Source organism: Choloepus didactylus, chromosome 7 (genome assembly GCF_015220235.1).
Source record: "Choloepus didactylus isolate mChoDid1 chromosome 7, mChoDid1.pri, whole genome shotgun sequence".
Classification (NCBI taxonomy): Eukaryota; Metazoa; Chordata; class Mammalia; order Pilosa; family Megalonychidae; genus Choloepus; species Choloepus didactylus.
Window position 1 is genome coordinate 119,792,229 of NC_051313.1, and position 17,614 is coordinate 119,809,842.

The window sequence follows — 17,614 nt, forward strand, 5'->3', positions numbered from 1 at the left end:
TCCAGAGGGGAGAATCGGGCAAGCATTGGAAAATGAACATTAGAAAGCTTCACACCCGAGGGGTGGGCTGCTCCTTCTCGCCCACGGTGGGACTGTTCTGTTCTGTTCTGTGTCCCCTCGCTGTCATGGGGAGTCACACACTCGCACAAAGTAAGGCGAGGCCGTGGGGGACCCAGTGCCTCTGCCCTTCCTGGTCCCCGCTCTCTGCCCCCCGCCCCTGATTGTTAATTTTTTATAGTCCAGAATTTCTCTTTAAGTCCATGTTTTCCCAGTGAAAAGAAATAGCAACACTATGGAAAGTTTGAAAAATTGAAAAAAACGCCTTCCATCACTCCACCTCCTGCCCCACCAGCCGCCATCGTTGACAATATGCCCAAGCCATATGCTCATTCCGGGTTATTTATGTAGCGCATGTTTTAAAGTTGCAGTCGGCGGGTTTGTAAACTCTTGGGTCCTACTTTTTGTATACAAGTCACATCGTGAGCATTTGTGGTTGCCCAGCCTGCCGGGATCATCATGTTCACGGTCACTTGATGCTTCGCAGTGAAATGCGCCGTAACAGAATCAATCTTCTGCGGGTCATTTGAGTTCCTGACACGTTTTGGCTGTCATGAATAATCCCATAATGAGCTCTTCCATGCTCTAACTTTTTCCTTTTTTGTAATAGTTTTTTTAGGATAGATGCCCAGAAATGGGATTATTGGGTTAAAGGAAATGAGCATTATTTTGGCTTTCGGCACATAGGTCTGGATTGTTTTCTGAAGGTGTGTGACAGTGCAGTTGTGCCAGCAGTCGTGTCTGGGGATGGGGCTGCTCAGCCCCCTCATCCTTGCCTGCTTTCGAGGTGGCTGATACAAAGGCTTCACGAGCCTCGAAGCCCAGGGCTCGAGGAGTAAATTTGTGGGATGCACTTTATTATCCCGATTGGTGTCACCAGCAAAGCAAGTCACCCATTAAGCCCAGCTCTCTCCTCTCAGCCCTGCAGGAGCATGTGGATGAGACACCCGCCCCCACGGAAGAGGACGAGGACAAGACCCCGGCCCCCACGGAGCCCCCCATGGAGCCCACGGAGGCCCCCGAGGAGCCACTCCTGGGGGAGCTGACAGTGACAGGGTCCTCCCCGCACTCACTGAGCCTCACCTGGATGGTCCCCCAGGGCCGCTTCGATGCCTTCACCATCCAGTACAAGGACAGGGACGGGCGGCCCCAGGTGGTGCGAGTCAGGGGCGAGGAGAGGGAGGTCACCGTGCGGGGCCTGGAGCCCGGGCGCAAGTACAAGATGCACCTGTATGGCCTCCACGAGGGGCGGCGCATGGGCCCTGTGGCCGCCGTGGGCCTGACGGGTGAGTGGGGGCTGGCTGTGGGGCAGGTATAGAGGAAGGGCCCTAAAAAACCACCCTGTTCTACCAGCTTCATGAAAGCACACCTAGCCTGACTGCAGAGCTTCCTCAAACTTCCTTGCCCATCCGAATCATCTGAGGAGCTTGTTCAAAGGCAGATTCAGGCTCAGTAGTTTTGGGCTGGGCCCCGAGGTTCTGCATTCCTTACCAGACCCTCTGCGATGCTACCAGCCCATGCACCCCACTTTGTGGAGCAAATCTCCTCACAACAAAGGGATTGGACCCTTTCTTAGAATTAGTTGAAAGCATTTTACCTGCACCCACGATTCCCCGCCAGGGCTCCACCCCCTTGGCTGGAGCATTAACACTTTTTACTCTAGTGGGTCAGTTTGTTCATTCAGTAGAGGTGTGTGTGTCCTCATCCAGAGACTGTGGAGTCTGGCGTGTCAGTGCCCCCGAGCCAGAGACTCCCAGGACCATACCTGTTAGTTAAACAGGTTGGGTTTATACTCCCTGCAGGGAAGGAGAGGGCATTCCACAGGGACCCTGGGGCATTTCCATAAGAGGGTGTTAGAAAGGACTTATGGTATTTGGGCTTCTGTTCGGTGATTTGGGAGAGTTTAAGGAATCAGAGCTTTGCTGTGGATTGCATGATGTCAGGAAGAAGGAGGGATTCTGCAATTTTGTGTCTTAATAAATCTTATGCTCTAGGGAAGACTAGAGCAAGGTGAAAGCTGAAATTGGTAAAGAAGTAACAGTTGCTCATGTTAGCTGAATGGAGAATGTTTGGTCATTTTGGTGCTTTGAACAGTGTTCAAGTTTTGTCTGTGTTCAGGCATGATAGCAGATTGGTCTTGTTTTTGTCTTGATCCACCATGGTCACAGACGGCCTTGTCTGATGTTGATATCCACTAAATTGTCTGTGTTCAAAGGGGAATACCAGGATTGAGCTGTGCCAAGCCAGCTCCTAACAATGCTGAGGCCTGGCTGGCGGGACCAGGCAGCTCCGATGTCAGGGTTGCTTTCCTCAGTCTCGGGTGAAGCTTTGAAAGTGACACACACAAGTCCTTTTCCTAATGAGGTTCATAGTTGCAGGGATTCAGGGAGGGAACAAATACACCCCTTTATAGGAAGAAAGAAGGGACCTCACCTGTCCCGTATGTCTCTGCCCACCTCCAGAGGATGAAGCTATGATGACCCCAGACCTGCCCACTGCGACCCCCGAGCCTCCCATCAAACCGCGCCTGGGGGAGGTGACCGTGACAGACGCCACCCCCGACTCCCTGGGCCTCTCCTGGACGGTCCCCGAGGGCCAGTTTGACCACTTCCTGGTCCAGTACAAGAACGGGGACGGGCAGCTCAAGGCAGTGCGGGTGCCGGGACACGAGGACAGGGTCACCATCTCGGGCCTGGAGCCAGACCACAAGTACAAGATGAACCTGTACGGCTTCCACAGCGGCCAGCACGTGGGCCCCGTCTCTGTGGTCGGGGTGACGGGTGAGCAGAGGTGGAAGCCCCAGGGGGGGTCCCAGTGGGAATTTCCTCCTTTAGCTCTTCAGTGACGAGTAAGCAGGATCTCTGCAGGGGCTCCTGGTTAGTGGCCGCAGGGTCACTGAGGCTGAAGCTGTGGCGTCCCGTGTGCTGTCCCATAGGCCTGACCGATTGCTCCTCTTGGGTAGGAGGGGCTAGAGAGCTTTGCTATGCTGGGGGCTGCCACCAGCTCCTACAGCTGACCCTGGGGGCTCCGGCATGTGTCGGATGTCCACTGAGCAGAATTGCCAGCCCCGAGAATGGGCCCCTCTGTACTGACCTCAGGGCCCAGTCGTGGCCACAGCTTCTCTATCCTCACCCCTGAGGATCCAGGCACAGCTCACAGGGACCCTGCCTCACGCTCTGTCTCCTCTTCTCAGCTCCGGAGGAGGACGAGACCCTCACCCCCACGGAGGAGGAGGAGACCCCCACCCCCACGGAGCCTCCCACGGAGCCCACAGAGGCCCCCGAGGAGCCGCTCCTGGGGGAGCTGACAGTGATGGGGTCCTCCCCGGACTCGCTGAGCCTCACCTGGACGGTCCCCCAGGGCCACTTCGACGCCTTCACCATCCAGTACAAGGACAGGGACGGGCGGCCCCAGGTGGTACGAGTTGGGGGCGAGGAGAGGGAGGTCACTGTGCGGGGCCTGGAGCCCGGGCGCAAGTACAAGATGCACCTGTACGGCCTCCACGAGCTGCAGCGTGTGGGCCCCGTGGCCGCCGTGGGCCTGACAGGTGAGTGGGGGCTGGCCGTGGGGCAGGTATAGAGGAAGGGCCCTAAAAAACCACCCTGTTCTACTAGCTTCACAAAAGCACACCTAGCCTGACTGCAGAGCTTCCTCTCAAACTTCCTCGCCCATCCAAATCACCTGGGGAGCTTGTTCAAAGGCAGATTCAGGCTCAGTAGTTTTGGGCTGGGCTCCAAGATTCTGTATTTCTTACCAGACCCTCTGCGATGCTGCCAGCCCGTGCACCCCACTTTGTGAAGCAAATCTCCCTACAACAAAGGGATTTGGACTCTTTCTTAGAATTAGTTGAAAGCATTTTACCTGCACCCACAGTTCCTCGCCGAGGCTCAGCTGTGGTTGGCAGGGGCCATGAGGGAAGGCACTCGGTGTTCTGGATGCTGCATGTCTTGACATCCCATAACCTCCTGGTTCAGTTAATGGCAGATTTATTGCCCAGTGGGTCCACAAAGATGTGGGTGCCCTGAGTCAGACCCTGTGGGAGTCAACTGGGGCGACACTCGAAACATGGCAGACAAGTTCTTATCCTAATGGGGCTCACGGTTGGAAGGAGACAGACAAGGAGCAAGCAAACAACAGAGGGCAATGAGGGAGTGACAGGGAAACCCTGGGGTTAGGGTGATCAGGAAACCCAGGTTAGAAGGAGGGATGGCCAAGGCAGCCTGCTCCTGGGCAGATACAGGAGGGCTGGGGCCTGAAGGAGAGGCATGCCTTAGCTTGGAGACCACGTTAGGGAGAGGACAGTGTGGTCCACTCAGCATCTCAGCAGGTGCAGAGGCCAGGCAGCTGGAGACAGCATGGCATGTCTGAGGGAACAATAAATGTCTGTATGGTTCAGCTTGGGGTGGGGGATATAGCCTTGAGATGGCCGGAGGGACAGGGTGGCTCATGCAGGGTGGACTTTCTTCAGGGATCGGGAGGGTGAGTGTACAGTTTTAAGCTGAAAACTGACTCCATCAGGTCTGCACTTTAAAAAGCTCACTCTGGTTGCCGTAGGGGAATGGATGGGGGACGAGGGGTAGTTGCAAGACTGGAAGCAGGGAGATGGGTGAGCAGGTAAAGTCCCAGGTGAGAGATGGCAGTGGCCCAAACCAGGAGCCTGAGGCTGGAGGAGTGGGGAAGGGGTCTGAGAGGAATTTGGGAGGGAGAATTGAGCACACGCAGAGTCGGCTGCAGCTGGGGAGAGGGAGGGATCCAGGGGTGCTCCCAGGTCTCTGGCTTGGGGAGTGGGTGCTCCGAGCTGCCACTGGCTGAGGTGGGGACCCAGCAGGAGAGCTTGTTTGGGAGGGAAGAGTGAGTCAGATGGACGCCAGGAGGCCAACAAGACCCACAGTGGAGGAAGGCTGCTGCACGGTGGCCACGAGGGCCTGGACTCAGAGTACAGGCCAGTGCTGGAGACAGAGAGGGTGTCAGGTGGACATGTGCAGATGGTGGGGAAGGTATGGGTGAGGGAGGCAAAAGAAGAGGTGCTGGCCACAGGTGAGGAATGCTGACATCAAAGGGACTGGGATAAAGGAGCTGGGTTAGAGCCCCTATGGGCAGCTTCCTTCCAACTGTTTATTGTGTTATTTTGTAATACACCCCTTTATATATTGAAAGGAGGAAGGAAGAGACCTCACCTGTCCCATATGTCTCTGTCCACCTCCAGAGGATGAAGCTATCATGACCCCAGACCTGTCCACTGTGACCCCAGAGCCTCCCGTCAAGCCGCGCCTGGGGGAGGTGACCGTGACAGACGCTACCCCTGACTCCCTGGGCCTCTCCTGGACGGTTCCTGAGGGCCAGTTTGACCACTTCCTGGTCCAGTACAAGAACGGGGACGGGCAGCCCAAGGCAGTGCGGGTGCCAGGACACGAGGACGGGGTCACCATCTCAGGCCTGGAGCCAGGCTACAAGTACAAGATGAACCTGTACGGCTTCCACGGCGGCCAGCGCGTGGGCCCCGTCTCTGTGGTCGGGGTGACGGGTGAGCGGAGGTGGAAGCCCCAGGGGGGTCCCAGTGGGAGGTTCAGCCTCTCTCTCTGGTGCTGGGTGAGTGGGCACAGAGGGCCCCTCTGCTCATGGCTGGTCCCTTTGCGTCTTCCCCCTGGGACCCTAAAGACCAGCTGTCGGTCCTCCTGGACAGAAAAGGGCCACAGTGAGCTGTGCTGGTGGCTGCCACCGGTTCCCAACACCTGTCCCTGGGGCTCCAGGTGGATTTGTGTGGTGTGGACCACACAGGACCACCCACTCCTCAGACTCCTCTGAACTGACCTCAGGGCCCAGTTGTGGCCACAGCTTCTCTATCCTCTCCCCCGAGGACTCGGGGACAGCTCACAGAGACCCTGCCTCATGCTCTATCTCCCCTTCTCAGCTCCAGAGGAGGAGGAGACCCTCGCCCCAGCAGAGGAGGAGGAGACCCCTGCCCCCACGGAGCCCTCCATGGAGCCCACGCAGCCCCCTGAGGAGCCGCTCCTGGGGGAGCTGACAGTGACAAGGTCCTCCCCAGACTCGCTGAGCCTCACCTGGACGGTCCCCCAGGGCCACTTCGACACCTTCACCGTCCAGTACAAGGACAGGGACGGGCGGCCCCAGGTGGTGCGAGTTGGGGGCGAGGAGAGGGAGGTCACCGTGTGGGGCCTGGAGCCTGGGCGCAAGTACAAGATGCACCTGTACGGCCTCCATGAGGGACAGCGTGTGGGCCCCGTGGCCGCCGTGGGCCTGACAGGTGAGTGGGGGTGGTCCTGAGCCCGGGTCCCCTCTGTCCTCTCTCTGATTTCCCTGTTGGCTCTCAGCACTCCTCTGAGAGTGGACCCCTGGCTCTTCCCTTTTTCCAAATGGTGCTCATGACCCTGCCTTTGTCCTTGGGGAAGATTCCTGGAGACTGCAGGGAGCAGGTTGGGCACATATCTGTGCCTCATGAATGTTAGCTTCCTTCGTCCTTCATCATCTGAGGCTGTTCAAATGTGAGCCTCTCAGGTCCCTGACTGGGTGGTGTAGTAGCTCAGAATGTGACTCCGGAACCCGACTTCCTGGGTCTGAATCCCACCTTCAGATGTACTGTGTGATTTCCCCCAAGTTTCTTAACCTCTCTGTGCCTTGGCTCCCTGCAAAGTAGAGGTAATAACAGCACCTACTTCATAGGCTGTGTGCTAAGTGCACTGCTATTCGCACACTGCTCACTGCCTGCCTGGCCCTGATCAGCCTTCAGAAGTGTTAGCTGCAAAGTGTTAGTTTCACAGCCTGGGGAGACCCCTCTCTCCCAGCAGGCCCGGGGTCCACCTCTGGGTCTTCAGCCTCCTCTGCTCTCTCCAGCCTCCCTGCCCACAGAGCCCCCCGTGGAGCCGCGCCTGGGGGAGCTGGCCGTGGCCGCCGTGAGCTCGGACACAGTGCGCCTCTCGTGGACGGTGGCCCAGGGCCCCTTCGACTCTTTCCTGGTCCAATTCAGGGATGCCCAGGGGCAGCCCCAGACCGTGTCCGCAGGGGGAGACCTCCACGAGGTCACCGTCTCAGGCCTGGACCCGGCCCGCAAGTACAAGTTCCTACTCTTCGGACTCCAGGATGGGAAACGGCGCGGCCCAGTCTCCGTGGAGGCGAAGACCCGTGAGTTGGGGCTGGAGCCCACCTTTGGCCCTGGGGAGCCTCGTGGCCGCCTCCCACCCCCTTGTGGCGACAGTTGGAATTTCATGTTTCCGTGCTCCAACTCCGAGCCTCAGGGCATCAGGTTTCATTTCTTTACTGGGTCAGGGGAAAACCAGGCCCTGAGCTGCCCTTCCCCTCCTTATCCCCTCCTTCCCCCTACCTACATCCTGGGTCTCTTGCTTTCTTCCTTGGCTCCTCATGTATCCCTACTCTTCTGCCACCCCCGTTCCTGACATGTGGCCTAGTCCCTTCTCCCAGGCCCCGGGAACCCATTCCTGGCCACCAGCTCAAAGAGCCCCAGCATCCCAAGCCAGCTGCCAGTCTGTCTCCTTCCCTCACCATTGCTGTCCCTCTCTATGCAGCTCACTCTCTTTTCTAGTCCCAGACACGAAGCCTTCTCCCCGCCTGGGGGAGCTGACGGTGATGGGCGTGACCCCGGACTCCATGGACCTCTTGTGGACGGTCCCCGAGGGCGAGTTTGACTCCTTCGTGGTCCAGTACAAGGACAGGGACGGGCAGCCCCAGGTGGTGCCCGTGGCCGCAGACCAGCGCGAGGTCACTGTCCCGGGTCTGGAGCCCAACAGGAGATACAAGTTCCTGCTGTATGGCCTGGCAGGCCGGAGGCGGCTGGGGCCCGTCTCTGCTGACGGCACCACCGGTGAGCGACCACACGGGTCCCACCTGTCCCCACCTCTTATCCCAGCTCCTCCCCAGCCCCCAGTGAGCCCATGGTCTTCCCGTGAAATTCCTTCTCCTGTCTTCAGCCTGGGCATAACACTTGTAGAAGCAAAAACGTTTTTTGGGTCCCAACTGTGTGCCAGGCACCATTCTGAGCATTTTTTGCATTACTGCCTTTATTCCTCCACTTCTGATGTTATGAAAAGAACCCAGGCCTTGGAGCCAAGCAGATCTGGATTCAAATTTGGGTTCTAGCCCTTTCCAGCTGTGTGGCCGTGGACAAGCCACTTTGGTCCCCTGATCCTCAGTTTTCTCACCCATATGGTGGTTATGAATAATACCTACCGGGGCTCAATAAATGCTCACATCTCCCTCCTTCTGCCCGTATTCTGAGTAAAGAGGTGGAAAATACGGAAAGACTTGGCTGCAAAAAGACTATGGAAAAATCTGGTGTCACTGTGCCCATGACTCAGCCCCCGAGGAAGGGGCGGGGCAGGTCACTGACCCTTACCCCACTCCCCGGGCCGTGAGTCACCCTGGCCAGACAAGGAGGGGGCCAGCTTCCAGGCAGGGCTTGGGGCCCTCAGACTCCGTAATTCTCCTAAAACCCTCATTATGGGGCCTAGGTGTGGGCTTTTCCTCCAACCCCCTAGCTCAGCCCCCCTTCCATCACCCAGGAGAGTCTTTTCCCCTCTGCCCTTTGTTCTCCCAGCTCTGCCCCAGGCTTGCCCCCCTGCCCCCACCCCTCCCTTCAGCTGCCCTGGACTGATGGTGCTAGCACAGGGCTGTGGAAGCCGGTGGAGGGGAGGGGTGGCGAGAGAGAGGGAGGCCAGACCAGAGCCCATGGAGGCCACAAGCTCGGGCCAGCCCAGCTCTTACTTCTCGGAAGCATCTTCCCTGACCACCCAGACACCTTTTGGGGGCCTTTCTCATCTCCGGCCCCTCCGCTGGTCAGGGGGCTGAGGGTTGGGGAAACCAAGGCCCATTCCCTGCATCCCCGGCCACCCCTTCTCTCATGAGGTAGCCTTTTATGCATTTATTGTACCCTGATCAAAGCAGGGACGGAGCTGAGGGTAGGCAGGGGTTTGGGCAGTGGTCTCCAGGGCAGGGCTGGGGTGGTCCCCTCATTCCTATGGGGCAGGACCAGAGCAGGCCTGTCTCCTCAGGTGGCTCCCCTGAGGCCACACTTCAGGGACTCCTGCCCAACCCTCATGCCTCCCACAAGTTGCCGGGACCAAGGTAAAGCAGCTCCTAAGACTTTCTTCCCCTCACCCACAACCTCCCTACAGCTCCCCGGGAGAAGGAGCAGCCCCCACCCCGCCTGGGGGAACTGGCAGTGACTGATGAAACCTCAGACTCCCTGCGCCTCTCGTGGACGGTGGCCCAGGGCCCCTTTGACTCCTTCCTGGTGCAGTACAGGGACCCGGATGGGCAGCCCCAGGAGGTGCCCGTGGCTGGAGGGCAGCATGAGGTCACTATAGAGGACCTGGAGCCTGGCAGAAAATACAAGTTTCTGCTCTACGGGCTCCTTGGAGGGAAGCGCCTGGGCCCAGTCACCGTCCTGGGAGAGACAGGTGAGAGGGCAGCTATCCCGCTGGACCCTAGCAGGACGTCACCCCAGCTGCCCTGGCAAGGCTGGCCTGAGTGGGTTTCCTGTGCCTTTGGGCTGAAGACAAAGGCCCTGGCAGGAGTAGGCAGGTGGAGTGCTCCCACCCAGGGCAGGAGGGAGAGAGTTTCATGGTGTCAGCTCTGACATTCATCAGGGAGTCGGTCAAAAGCAGGAGCCAGGACAGGAAGGAAAGGCCCCTTGCAGCAGTTCCCTAATCTCTGGGCCCCTGCTCACTGCCCGTTGCTGCCAGCTGCTCCCCCTTACTCTCTGGGGCAAGCGGTTACCCCTTGACAGGGTGGCCTTGCCGAGGGAGGGACAAATCCCTCTCCCATGGACAAATCAGGAGCATTTTTTTCAAAAGGAAAATTGGTCTGTCAAGATTTTCTGTTTTTTTCTTGACAGCTTTTAGGTAATTTGTGTGTTCCTAGGAATTTGTCCATTTCATCTAGATAACCTAAGTCAGTGCACAATTGTCCGTAATATCCTCCTATAATCCTTTTTATTTTGGACAGTAGTAATGGCCCCCTTGAATTTCTGGCTTTTGTTATTCAAATGAAAAATTACTGGAAAATAACTGGGAGGGATACCAACAGGAGTGGCTGCGTTTCTGGAGCAGTTTCCTCCTCTGGGGGTTACTGGTGCCCAGCTCAGCTCAGCCTGAGTGGGGCCCGTGAGCCTGGCCTGCTGGCGGTGGTTTGCCCAGGCCCGTTGACCGAGCGGTTGCACCATCCTCATCCTCGGTGCTCCTCGGGTCGGAGCTCAGCGGGCCTGGCTCAGGGAGTGCCCGCAGCATCCAGGGCTCAGGCTGTCAGCACAGGCATCACAGGCAGGGGCTACAGCCCGTGCAGACATCTAGAGGCGCATTCAATGGGACACTGGGGTGGGGAGGGGGAAGGCAAGCAACTGATTCAGGCACAGCAGAGGGACCCCACAAAGGGGCCATAGCCGCTTCCGAGCAGGAGACAGGCTGTAGCGTTGGGGCACAGAGAAGCTCTGGGGGTGGCAGGAGTCAACGCCAAAGCAAGGCTCTGGGGTTTCAAGAGATGGAAGGTGCCAGAGGAGCCTTGGCCCCTCCCATCCCTCCATCTGGCTGCGCAGCTGGGACCAACAAAGTGCTCACCTCAGCCTTGGGCCAGAACCAGAACCCTCGGGGGGTGGGGGCCAGGATGGAGAGGGGAGGGCTCCACAGCACCCTGCTCAGCTTACCCCCGGGCCTCTCCCACACAGCCCCAGAGGAGGTCACACCGGCCCCCTGGCACCCTGCCACAGAGGCCCCCGAGCCCCCCGAGGAGCCCCGCCTGGGGGAACTGGCAGTGACCGACAGAGCCCCAGACTCCCTGCGTCTCTCGTGGACGGTGGCCCAGGGCCCCTTCGACTCCTTCGTGGTCCAGTACAGGGACCCGGATGGGCAGCCCCAGACCATGCTCATTGGAGGCGACCAGAAGAAGGCCCTTGTCTCAGGCCTGGAGCCCAGCACCTCCTACACGTTCTTCCTCTATGGCCTCCATGAAGGGAAGCGCCTGGGGCCCGTCTCGGCCAAGGGCACCACAGGTACTGCCAGGCCAGGAGCCCTGCGTCTTTGCCTCACCGGGGACTGGGAAGGGTGATGGGGTGCCCAGAGGCAGGGGCGTAGGGAGAAGCATGAAGGAGGTACTGTGGAGGGAGGACTGGGCTGTGTCTGAGCCGCCCTCAACTCTATGCAGGCACATTGCCCCATGATCCTACCTGGCTGAGAGCCCCTCATGGTCTCCATATTACCGATGAAGAAATAGGGGCCAGGGCTGGGGTCCAGAAGGGACCTGCCCCAAGTCCTGGAGTTAGTGTTTGTCTGTCCCCAAACCCTTCTCTGCCCACCCCTTGCAGGGCAGGCTCCTGCCGGTCAGACCCCAGGGGAGCCAGGGCCCCGCCTGTCCCAGCTGTCGGTGACCGACGTGACCACCAGTTCCCTGCGGCTCAACTGGGAGGCCCCGCCCGAAGCCTTTGACTCCTTCCTGCTCCGCTTCGGGGTGCCGTCACCAAGCACCCTGGAGCCGTATCCACGGCCTCTGCTGCAGCGGGAGCTGACAGTGCCTGGGTCGCGGCGCTCAGCCATGCTCCGGGACCTGAAGCCCGGGACCCTGTACAGCCTAACGCTGTATGGGCTGCGTGGGCCCCACAAGGCCGACAGCATCCAGGGCACGGCCCGCACGCTCAGTCCTGGTGAGGCCCCACACCGGGCATACACTCACACTGCCCCAAAGTGGGGGGACCAGGTGCCTCAGCCAGAGGGGAGGTTGGGGAGTTGGTGGAGGGCTTGGAAGGATCTAGAACTATCTCCATTTCTAGGGTCTAGAGGAAGGTGGTGGCAAGACCACATCAGGGGCAGTGGGGCCCAAGGCAAAAAAGGAGGGGCGAGAGCCCTGGGCAGGAGCCTCCTTGCCCCGTGCCCTCAGCTCCATTCCTTGCCCTCCCAGTTCTGGAGAGCCCCCACGACCTTCAATTCAGTGAAATCCGGGAGACCTCGGCCAAGGTCAGCTGGGTGCCCCCGCCATCCAGAGTGGACAGCTTCAAAGTCTCCTACCAGCTGGCGGATGGAGGTGACAGCCTTTTGCCATGCCTTTTTTTGTACTCAATTCTCCCATCCCTGCTCTTTTCGGGGCTTGGGTGACCCCACACCCCCTGACGTGTTTACAGGTGAGCCACAGAGTGTACAGATGGATGGCCGGACCTGGACCCACACGCTAAAGGGGCTGATCCCAGGCACTCGCTATGAGGTGACCGTGGTCTCCGTCCGCGGTTTTGAGGAGAGCGAGCCTCTCACGGGCTTCCTCACCACGGGTGAGAGGGACAGGGGTGTGGGCCAAAACGTCAGGGGAGAGAAAACAAGGCCTGGGTGGGAGCCGGGTGCAAGCGGGAGATGGGAGGGAGTCATGGGAGGCTCCAGTTGCAGACAGGAGGCACAGTGGTGTTTGGGAAGGTGCAGGGAGAACAGCTGGGACAGCTCTGAGCCCCCTCCCCTTCTCCCAGTTCCTGATGGACCCACCCAGCTGAAAGCCCTGAACCTGACCGAGGGATCTGCCCTGCTACACTGGAAGCCCCCCCAGAAGCCTGTGGACAAATATAACGTCCGGGTCTCAGCCCCCGGGGGTGAGCAGCGACCGAGGACTCTGGAAGGGGCTTGTTCAGGGTGGGCAGAGGGCGGCTGGACCCTGACAAGGCATGGAAGAGGCAGAAGCTGATGCCCCCACGCCACCCCCAGCCCCCTCAGTCCAGGGCTCAGCCCCAGGCGTTGCTGTGGATTATCCCCTAAGTGGCCTGGAGCTCCACACCAACTACACAGCCACCGTGCGCGGCCTTCGGGGTCCCAACTTCACCTCCCCAGCCAGCATCATCTTCACCACAGGTACCTGGGGCGTGCAGGATGGGAGGCAGGTTGCTATGGGGGAGCCAGATGGGCCTAATCCCCATCTTCCCTTCCCCCCTTCCCCTCCCAGGGTTAGAGGCCCCCCAGGACTTGGAAGCCAAGGAAGTGACTCCCCGCACAGCCCTGCTCACTTGGACTGAACCCCAGACCCCACCCACAAACTACCTGCTCAGCTTTGACACACCTGGCAGACCGACCCAGGTGCCCCCAACCCTGCCCTGCTGGCCATTCCCCTCCCTGGGCTCCCCTCTGGGCCAGGTGCTGCCTGGCTTCTCCTGGTGGTCTCACTCCCTGCCCCTGACCTGCCCCTTGTCTGTCCCACAGGAGGTCCTGCTCCCAGGAGGGGTCATCTCTCACCTGCTCCAGGGCCTCTTTCCCTCCACCCCTTACAGTGTCCGGCTCCGGGCCATGTGGGACCAGAGCTTCACACCCCCTGTGGCCACCTCCTTCACCACAGGTGCCTGGGTGCTGGGGACTGAGGTCGGGGGGTGGCAAGGGTGGCAGGGGGGCTAGAGTTTGGAAAACGGCCAGCCCCCTCACTGTCCTCTCCCCAGGTGGACTGCGGATCCCCTTCCCTCGGGACTGTGGGGAGGAGATGCAGAATGGGGCCAGCAGCTCGCACACGACCACCGTCTTCCTCAATGGCAACCGCGAGCGGCCCCTGACCGTGTTTTGTGACATGGAAACCGATGGGGGCGGCTGGCTGGTGGGTGGTGGCAGGGAGCCTGGGGGTCTGTGTGGGGCAGGGGCTGCTGCCCCAGGAGCCAGAGGCTGATAGTGCCCCCACCTGCCTCCCAGGTATTCCAGCGCCGCATGGATGGGCAAACGGACTTCTGGAGGGACTGGGAGGACTATGCCCATGGCTTTGGGAACACCTCTGGGGAGTTCTGGCTGGGTCAGTGCTTCACGGGGATTGGGGGGCCAGGGAAGGGGTGGAGGCCCCATGGACACCTGGGTCCTGATGAGGGCATGTCTCCCCACCCCCAGGCAATGAGGCCTTGCACACCCTGACGCAGGCCGGTGACTACTCCATGCGTGTGGACCTGCGGGCTGGGGACGAGGCCGTGTTCGCCCAGTACGAGTCCTTCCGGGTGGACTCGGCCGCTGAGTACTATCGCCTGCACCTGGAGGGCTACCACGGCACCGCAGGTGAGGGGTGGGCCACAGCGGGGCGGCAAGGGACCCAGAGGGGAGGGCTTCACTCTCCTTCCTGCCCCTGCCCAGGGGACTCCATGAGCTACCACAGCGGCAGTGTCTTTTCCGCCCGTGACCGAGACCCCAACAACTTGCTCATTTCCTGTGCCGTCTCCTACCGCGGGGCCTGGTGGTACAAGAACTGCCACTACGCCAACCTCAACGGGCTGTACGGGAGCACGGTGGACCACCAGGTGAGGGCCCAGGGAGGCCGCGCCCTGCTGAGGGTGGTCGGGGTCTGTCTCTGAGCCTGGCCATGTGACAGGATGGGTCAAGGAGCTGCCCGCGACTCAGGGGCCCCAACTGTGAAATGGGATAGTAATGGCAACCTGGCCATGTCATCATGAGGGGATGATTTATTGGTGTGAAGGCCTAGCTCAGGATTGAGCCTCATTCCTTTAAAGCTGAGGGTGAAAAGGGCGGCAGTGAGGGGAGAAGGTCGATTGATTTCTGGGAACCATCCCCAGAACCAAAGGGGCAGGGATGGGAGCAGACGGGGGGCGGCCGGCCTTGACGCTCTTGCGCACCTCCTTCCCAGGGAGTGAGCTGGTACACCTGGAAGGGCTTCGAGTTCTCTGTGCCCTTCACGGAAATGAAGCTCAGGCCGAGAAGGTACCGGCCCCCAGCCCAGGGAGGCTGAGGCGGCGGCCCGCCTCTCCGGCGCCCCTGCCCGACTGCCGAGCACTGAGGGGTCGCGCCGAGAGGAGAGCCAGGGGCCGCCTTCACCACCCAGTCACGGAGGACGCCTTCTCCGCCGCGATCTCACAGTATCATGTTTACAGGGGGGAGGGGAGGGGATGGTCGGGGAGCAATAAAAGGAGAAAGCGAGGCCCGCGGGCGGCGCCCGTCCTGCGCCGTCATTGGCCCCCTCCCAGGCCCGGGGCCCGGGGCCCCCGCGGCTGCAGCCGCACCTGGAAAGGCTGCATCTTGAGGTTGACGCCGGAGTGGGGCTGGGGCTGCAGCGAGGGCAGGGCGCCGGCGGGCGGTAGCAGCGTGAAGTCCCGCAGCACTTGCGCCAGCACCACGAAGAGCTCCAGGCGCGCCAGCGGCTCCCCCAGGCACACGCGCGCGCCGCAGCCAAAGGCCAGCACTCCGGAGCCCGCGCCCGGCTCCAGGAAGCGGTCTGCAGGCGGACGGGCGGACCGGGGAGGGGGCGTCAGCCACCGTCCCGCCCCCGCCTGCGCCACCCCCGCGCCGCCGGGACCCGGCCCCGCCTCGTACCCGGCCGGAACTCGTGTGGCTCCTCCCAGACGGTGTCGTCGAGGTGGGCGCCCTGAAGGTTGGGGATGATGACTGTGCCCTTGGGGATGTCGTAGCCGAAGATGCTAAGGGAAGGGCGGGCTTAGAGGCCGGCGGAGGCCCGGCTGGGGCCCTCCCACCCATCCCGGCCCCTCAGGAGGCACCTGCTGGGCCGCATGGTGCGATGGGGCAAGGCCAGGGGCACCACGGGCCGCAGACGCAGCACCTCGGCGATGGTGGCGTTGAGCAGGGGTAGCCGGTCGCGGTCCTTGTACGGGATCCGGGATCTCGAGGCACCAGAGCCCAGCTCACGGTCCAGCTCCTCCTGCAGTCGTAGCTGAATCTGGGAAGTGAGGCACAAGCCTAGTGTCTTGGTGTCCTGACCACAGCCCACCCCCAGTTGCCCAGTCTCTGCCACTCCCCCTGCATCCCACACCGGGCCTTTGTGTCAATTAAGGGACGGCGCCCCCTTCTTGGCAGACGCAGGCTGCGTCCAGTGCTCCTGTCCCCAGGGTGCACCTCAGGGTGGTGAAGCAAGAACGCCAGGGCCCAAGAGAGGGTGGTCGCAGTGGTCTCAGTGCCACCGATGAAAAGGTCCACCATAGCCATATGCACATGACCTTCGAGGAGCTGCTCGAGGTCCTCCTCTCCTCTCTGCTTCCACACCCCTTGGAGCATGTAGTCCGTCATGTCCCTCCACTGGCCTGGCACCAGGCTCTCCTGGGGATGGGAGGGGGAGCAGGGCTCAGTGCTTGGTGGGGTACACCAGACCCTGCCTAGCCCTGGGGCAGGGGCATCACTGGCTGTGGCCCGGGGAGGAGCCCACCCCAGGCACGGTCCCACCTTGTGCCGCCTCAGCTGCTTTTCCACCATGCGGTCCCTGTTCTCCATGGCCTGCTTCAGCCTCCGGAGACCTGGGTTGGGGAAGAACTGCGGCAAGCAAGAGAGTGTAGCTGCTGGGAAGAAAATCTACCCCCTCACCCACCCACACCCTTTCTCCCAAGACCCAGATGTGTCTGTTCCTCCACTCCTCACCCTGAGAAAGGGAATGATGTCCAAAATCTGGATGGACCAGTGGTCCCAGGTTTTCATCAAGTCCCGGACACAGTCACGAAAGGCACACACCGTGGCTTTGTCCTGCCAGAGAAGGAGGGAACCTTCTGGGTTCAAGCCCAGGGGGAGGGTCAGGGAGGGGTGGGCCCAAGGGTATGTGAGGGCAACAGAGCAGAGCCTTGACCTTGATTCCAAAGGTGAGGGAACAGATGACAGTGCAGGTGAGCAAGGAGAATTCCTTCTGGATGTCCACGGGAGCACCAGCCAGGGTTCTCATGTGCTGTGGAGGAGGAGCATGAGCTAAGCAAGCCATGGAGTCTGCTGGGAGAGGGGAGGCTGACCTGGGGTGGCTGTGCAAGCCCAGCCTCACCTCACAGAACTCCTGGGTCAGCTGTTCCACCAGGGGCTCCATGGAGCTGCGAAGGCCCAGCAGCAGAGCCGAGCGGGTAAGTTTCTTGTGAGCCTTCCAGAGTGGGGAGTAGTCCCCTAGCGACAAGTCCGGGGCAGCCTGAGACACCAGCTTGTCTGAGGGTGAGGGTGGAGGTGGGGGTAGAGAGTACTGACTGAGGAAGCCAAGAAAGTGATCTGCCCCTGCCTCTCCCAACCCCTGCTTCTGCCTTCAAGAAATGCCCCTGCCCCTTACAAGAGAGTATCTGGGGTCTGCCAGCAAAGTCCACCCACTTCTTGATCATGGCCTCCTCAATAGTCCTCTTGGAGTTCAGCACCACCACATCTGGGGAGAGCCAAAGCAGGTGTCTGTGGGGCGAGCACCCCGCCTGCCCCGCTACAGGGGCCCAGGGATGGAGTGGGCCCTCACCTTGCAGCCCAAGGCGGAGCCTGTAGATGGGCCCGAATTTCCCGGTCAGGCCAAGCAGATGGAGGGGGAGGTTGGGCTGCAGCAGATGCAGGAAGCCTGGGACAAGAGGCGGGAGTTGAAGGGCCCTGAGCATCCACTGGCCCCACAGCAGGCGAGCAGCGGCCAGCAGGGTCAGCAGCAGCAGCCCGAGGAGCAGCATGACCAGAGACCCACGCAGAGGGCCAGACGCGGCCTCTTATAGCCCCTGAGCCCTGGCCATCCAGCTTGCTGCTTGGGCTGTGCTGGGGCCTCCCTTGACCCCTCCCTCAGGTCCCCTCTCCCCACCATCCCGTTTTTAGAGTAGCACATTCTTGAAATGGCATCAGTTCCTCTTGGCCTTGGGGAG

At 60.7% G+C, this 17,614-nt stretch overlaps 2 protein-coding genes across 8 annotated transcripts in view; one reads left to right on the forward strand and one right to left on the reverse strand.

The window, feature by feature from the left end:
• The window catches only part of TNXB (tenascin XB), a 55,680-nt gene extending 40,731 nt beyond the window's left edge, over positions 1-14,949 (forward strand). For 3 of the 7 annotated variants that reach the window (XM_037842442.1, XM_037842446.1, XM_037842448.1), the window contains 21 exons: positions 978-1,343; positions 2,520-2,837; positions 3,251-3,604; positions 5,264-5,581; positions 5,969-6,322; positions 6,910-7,197; positions 7,616-7,894; positions 9,204-9,488; positions 10,751-11,074; positions 11,387-11,722; positions 11,977-12,099; positions 12,197-12,340; positions 12,530-12,649; positions 12,762-12,905; positions 12,997-13,127; positions 13,251-13,383; positions 13,481-13,632; positions 13,725-13,821; positions 13,914-14,075; positions 14,151-14,314; positions 14,659-14,949. In XM_037842442.1, the coding sequence (XP_037698370.1) occupies positions 978-1,343; positions 2,520-2,837; positions 3,251-3,604; positions 5,264-5,581; positions 5,969-6,322; positions 6,910-7,197; positions 7,616-7,894; positions 9,204-9,488; positions 10,751-11,074; positions 11,387-11,722; positions 11,977-12,099; positions 12,197-12,340; positions 12,530-12,649; positions 12,762-12,905; positions 12,997-13,127; positions 13,251-13,383; positions 13,481-13,632; positions 13,725-13,821; positions 13,914-14,075; positions 14,151-14,314; positions 14,659-14,760 (4,694 nt within the window). In that variant the 3' untranslated portion in view covers positions 14,761-14,949. The remainder of the gene's footprint in view (positions 1-977; positions 1,344-2,519; positions 2,838-3,250; positions 3,605-5,263; positions 5,582-5,968; positions 6,323-6,909; positions 7,198-7,615; positions 7,895-9,203; positions 9,489-10,750; positions 11,075-11,386; positions 11,723-11,976; positions 12,100-12,196; positions 12,341-12,529; positions 12,650-12,761; positions 12,906-12,996; positions 13,128-13,250; positions 13,384-13,480; positions 13,633-13,724; positions 13,822-13,913; positions 14,076-14,150; positions 14,315-14,658) is intronic. The other 4 variants (XM_037842443.1, XM_037842445.1, XM_037842444.1 and 1 more) reach the window with 4 other exon arrangements.
• Positions 14,637-17,428, reverse strand: LOC119539181 (steroid 21-hydroxylase). The gene is made up of 10 exons (XM_037842451.1): positions 17,230-17,428; positions 17,056-17,145; positions 16,783-16,937; positions 16,597-16,692; positions 16,395-16,496; positions 16,203-16,289; positions 15,879-16,079; positions 15,524-15,702; positions 15,342-15,445; positions 14,637-15,243 (listed from the first exon to the last, which is right to left on the reverse strand). Exons 1-10 carry the CDS (start codon positions 17,426-17,428, stop codon positions 14,978-14,980), a joined length of 1,479 nt encoding a protein of 492 aa, XP_037698379.1. The 3' UTR covers positions 14,637-14,977.
• Between the last annotated feature and the right edge of the window lie 186 nt (positions 17,429-17,614).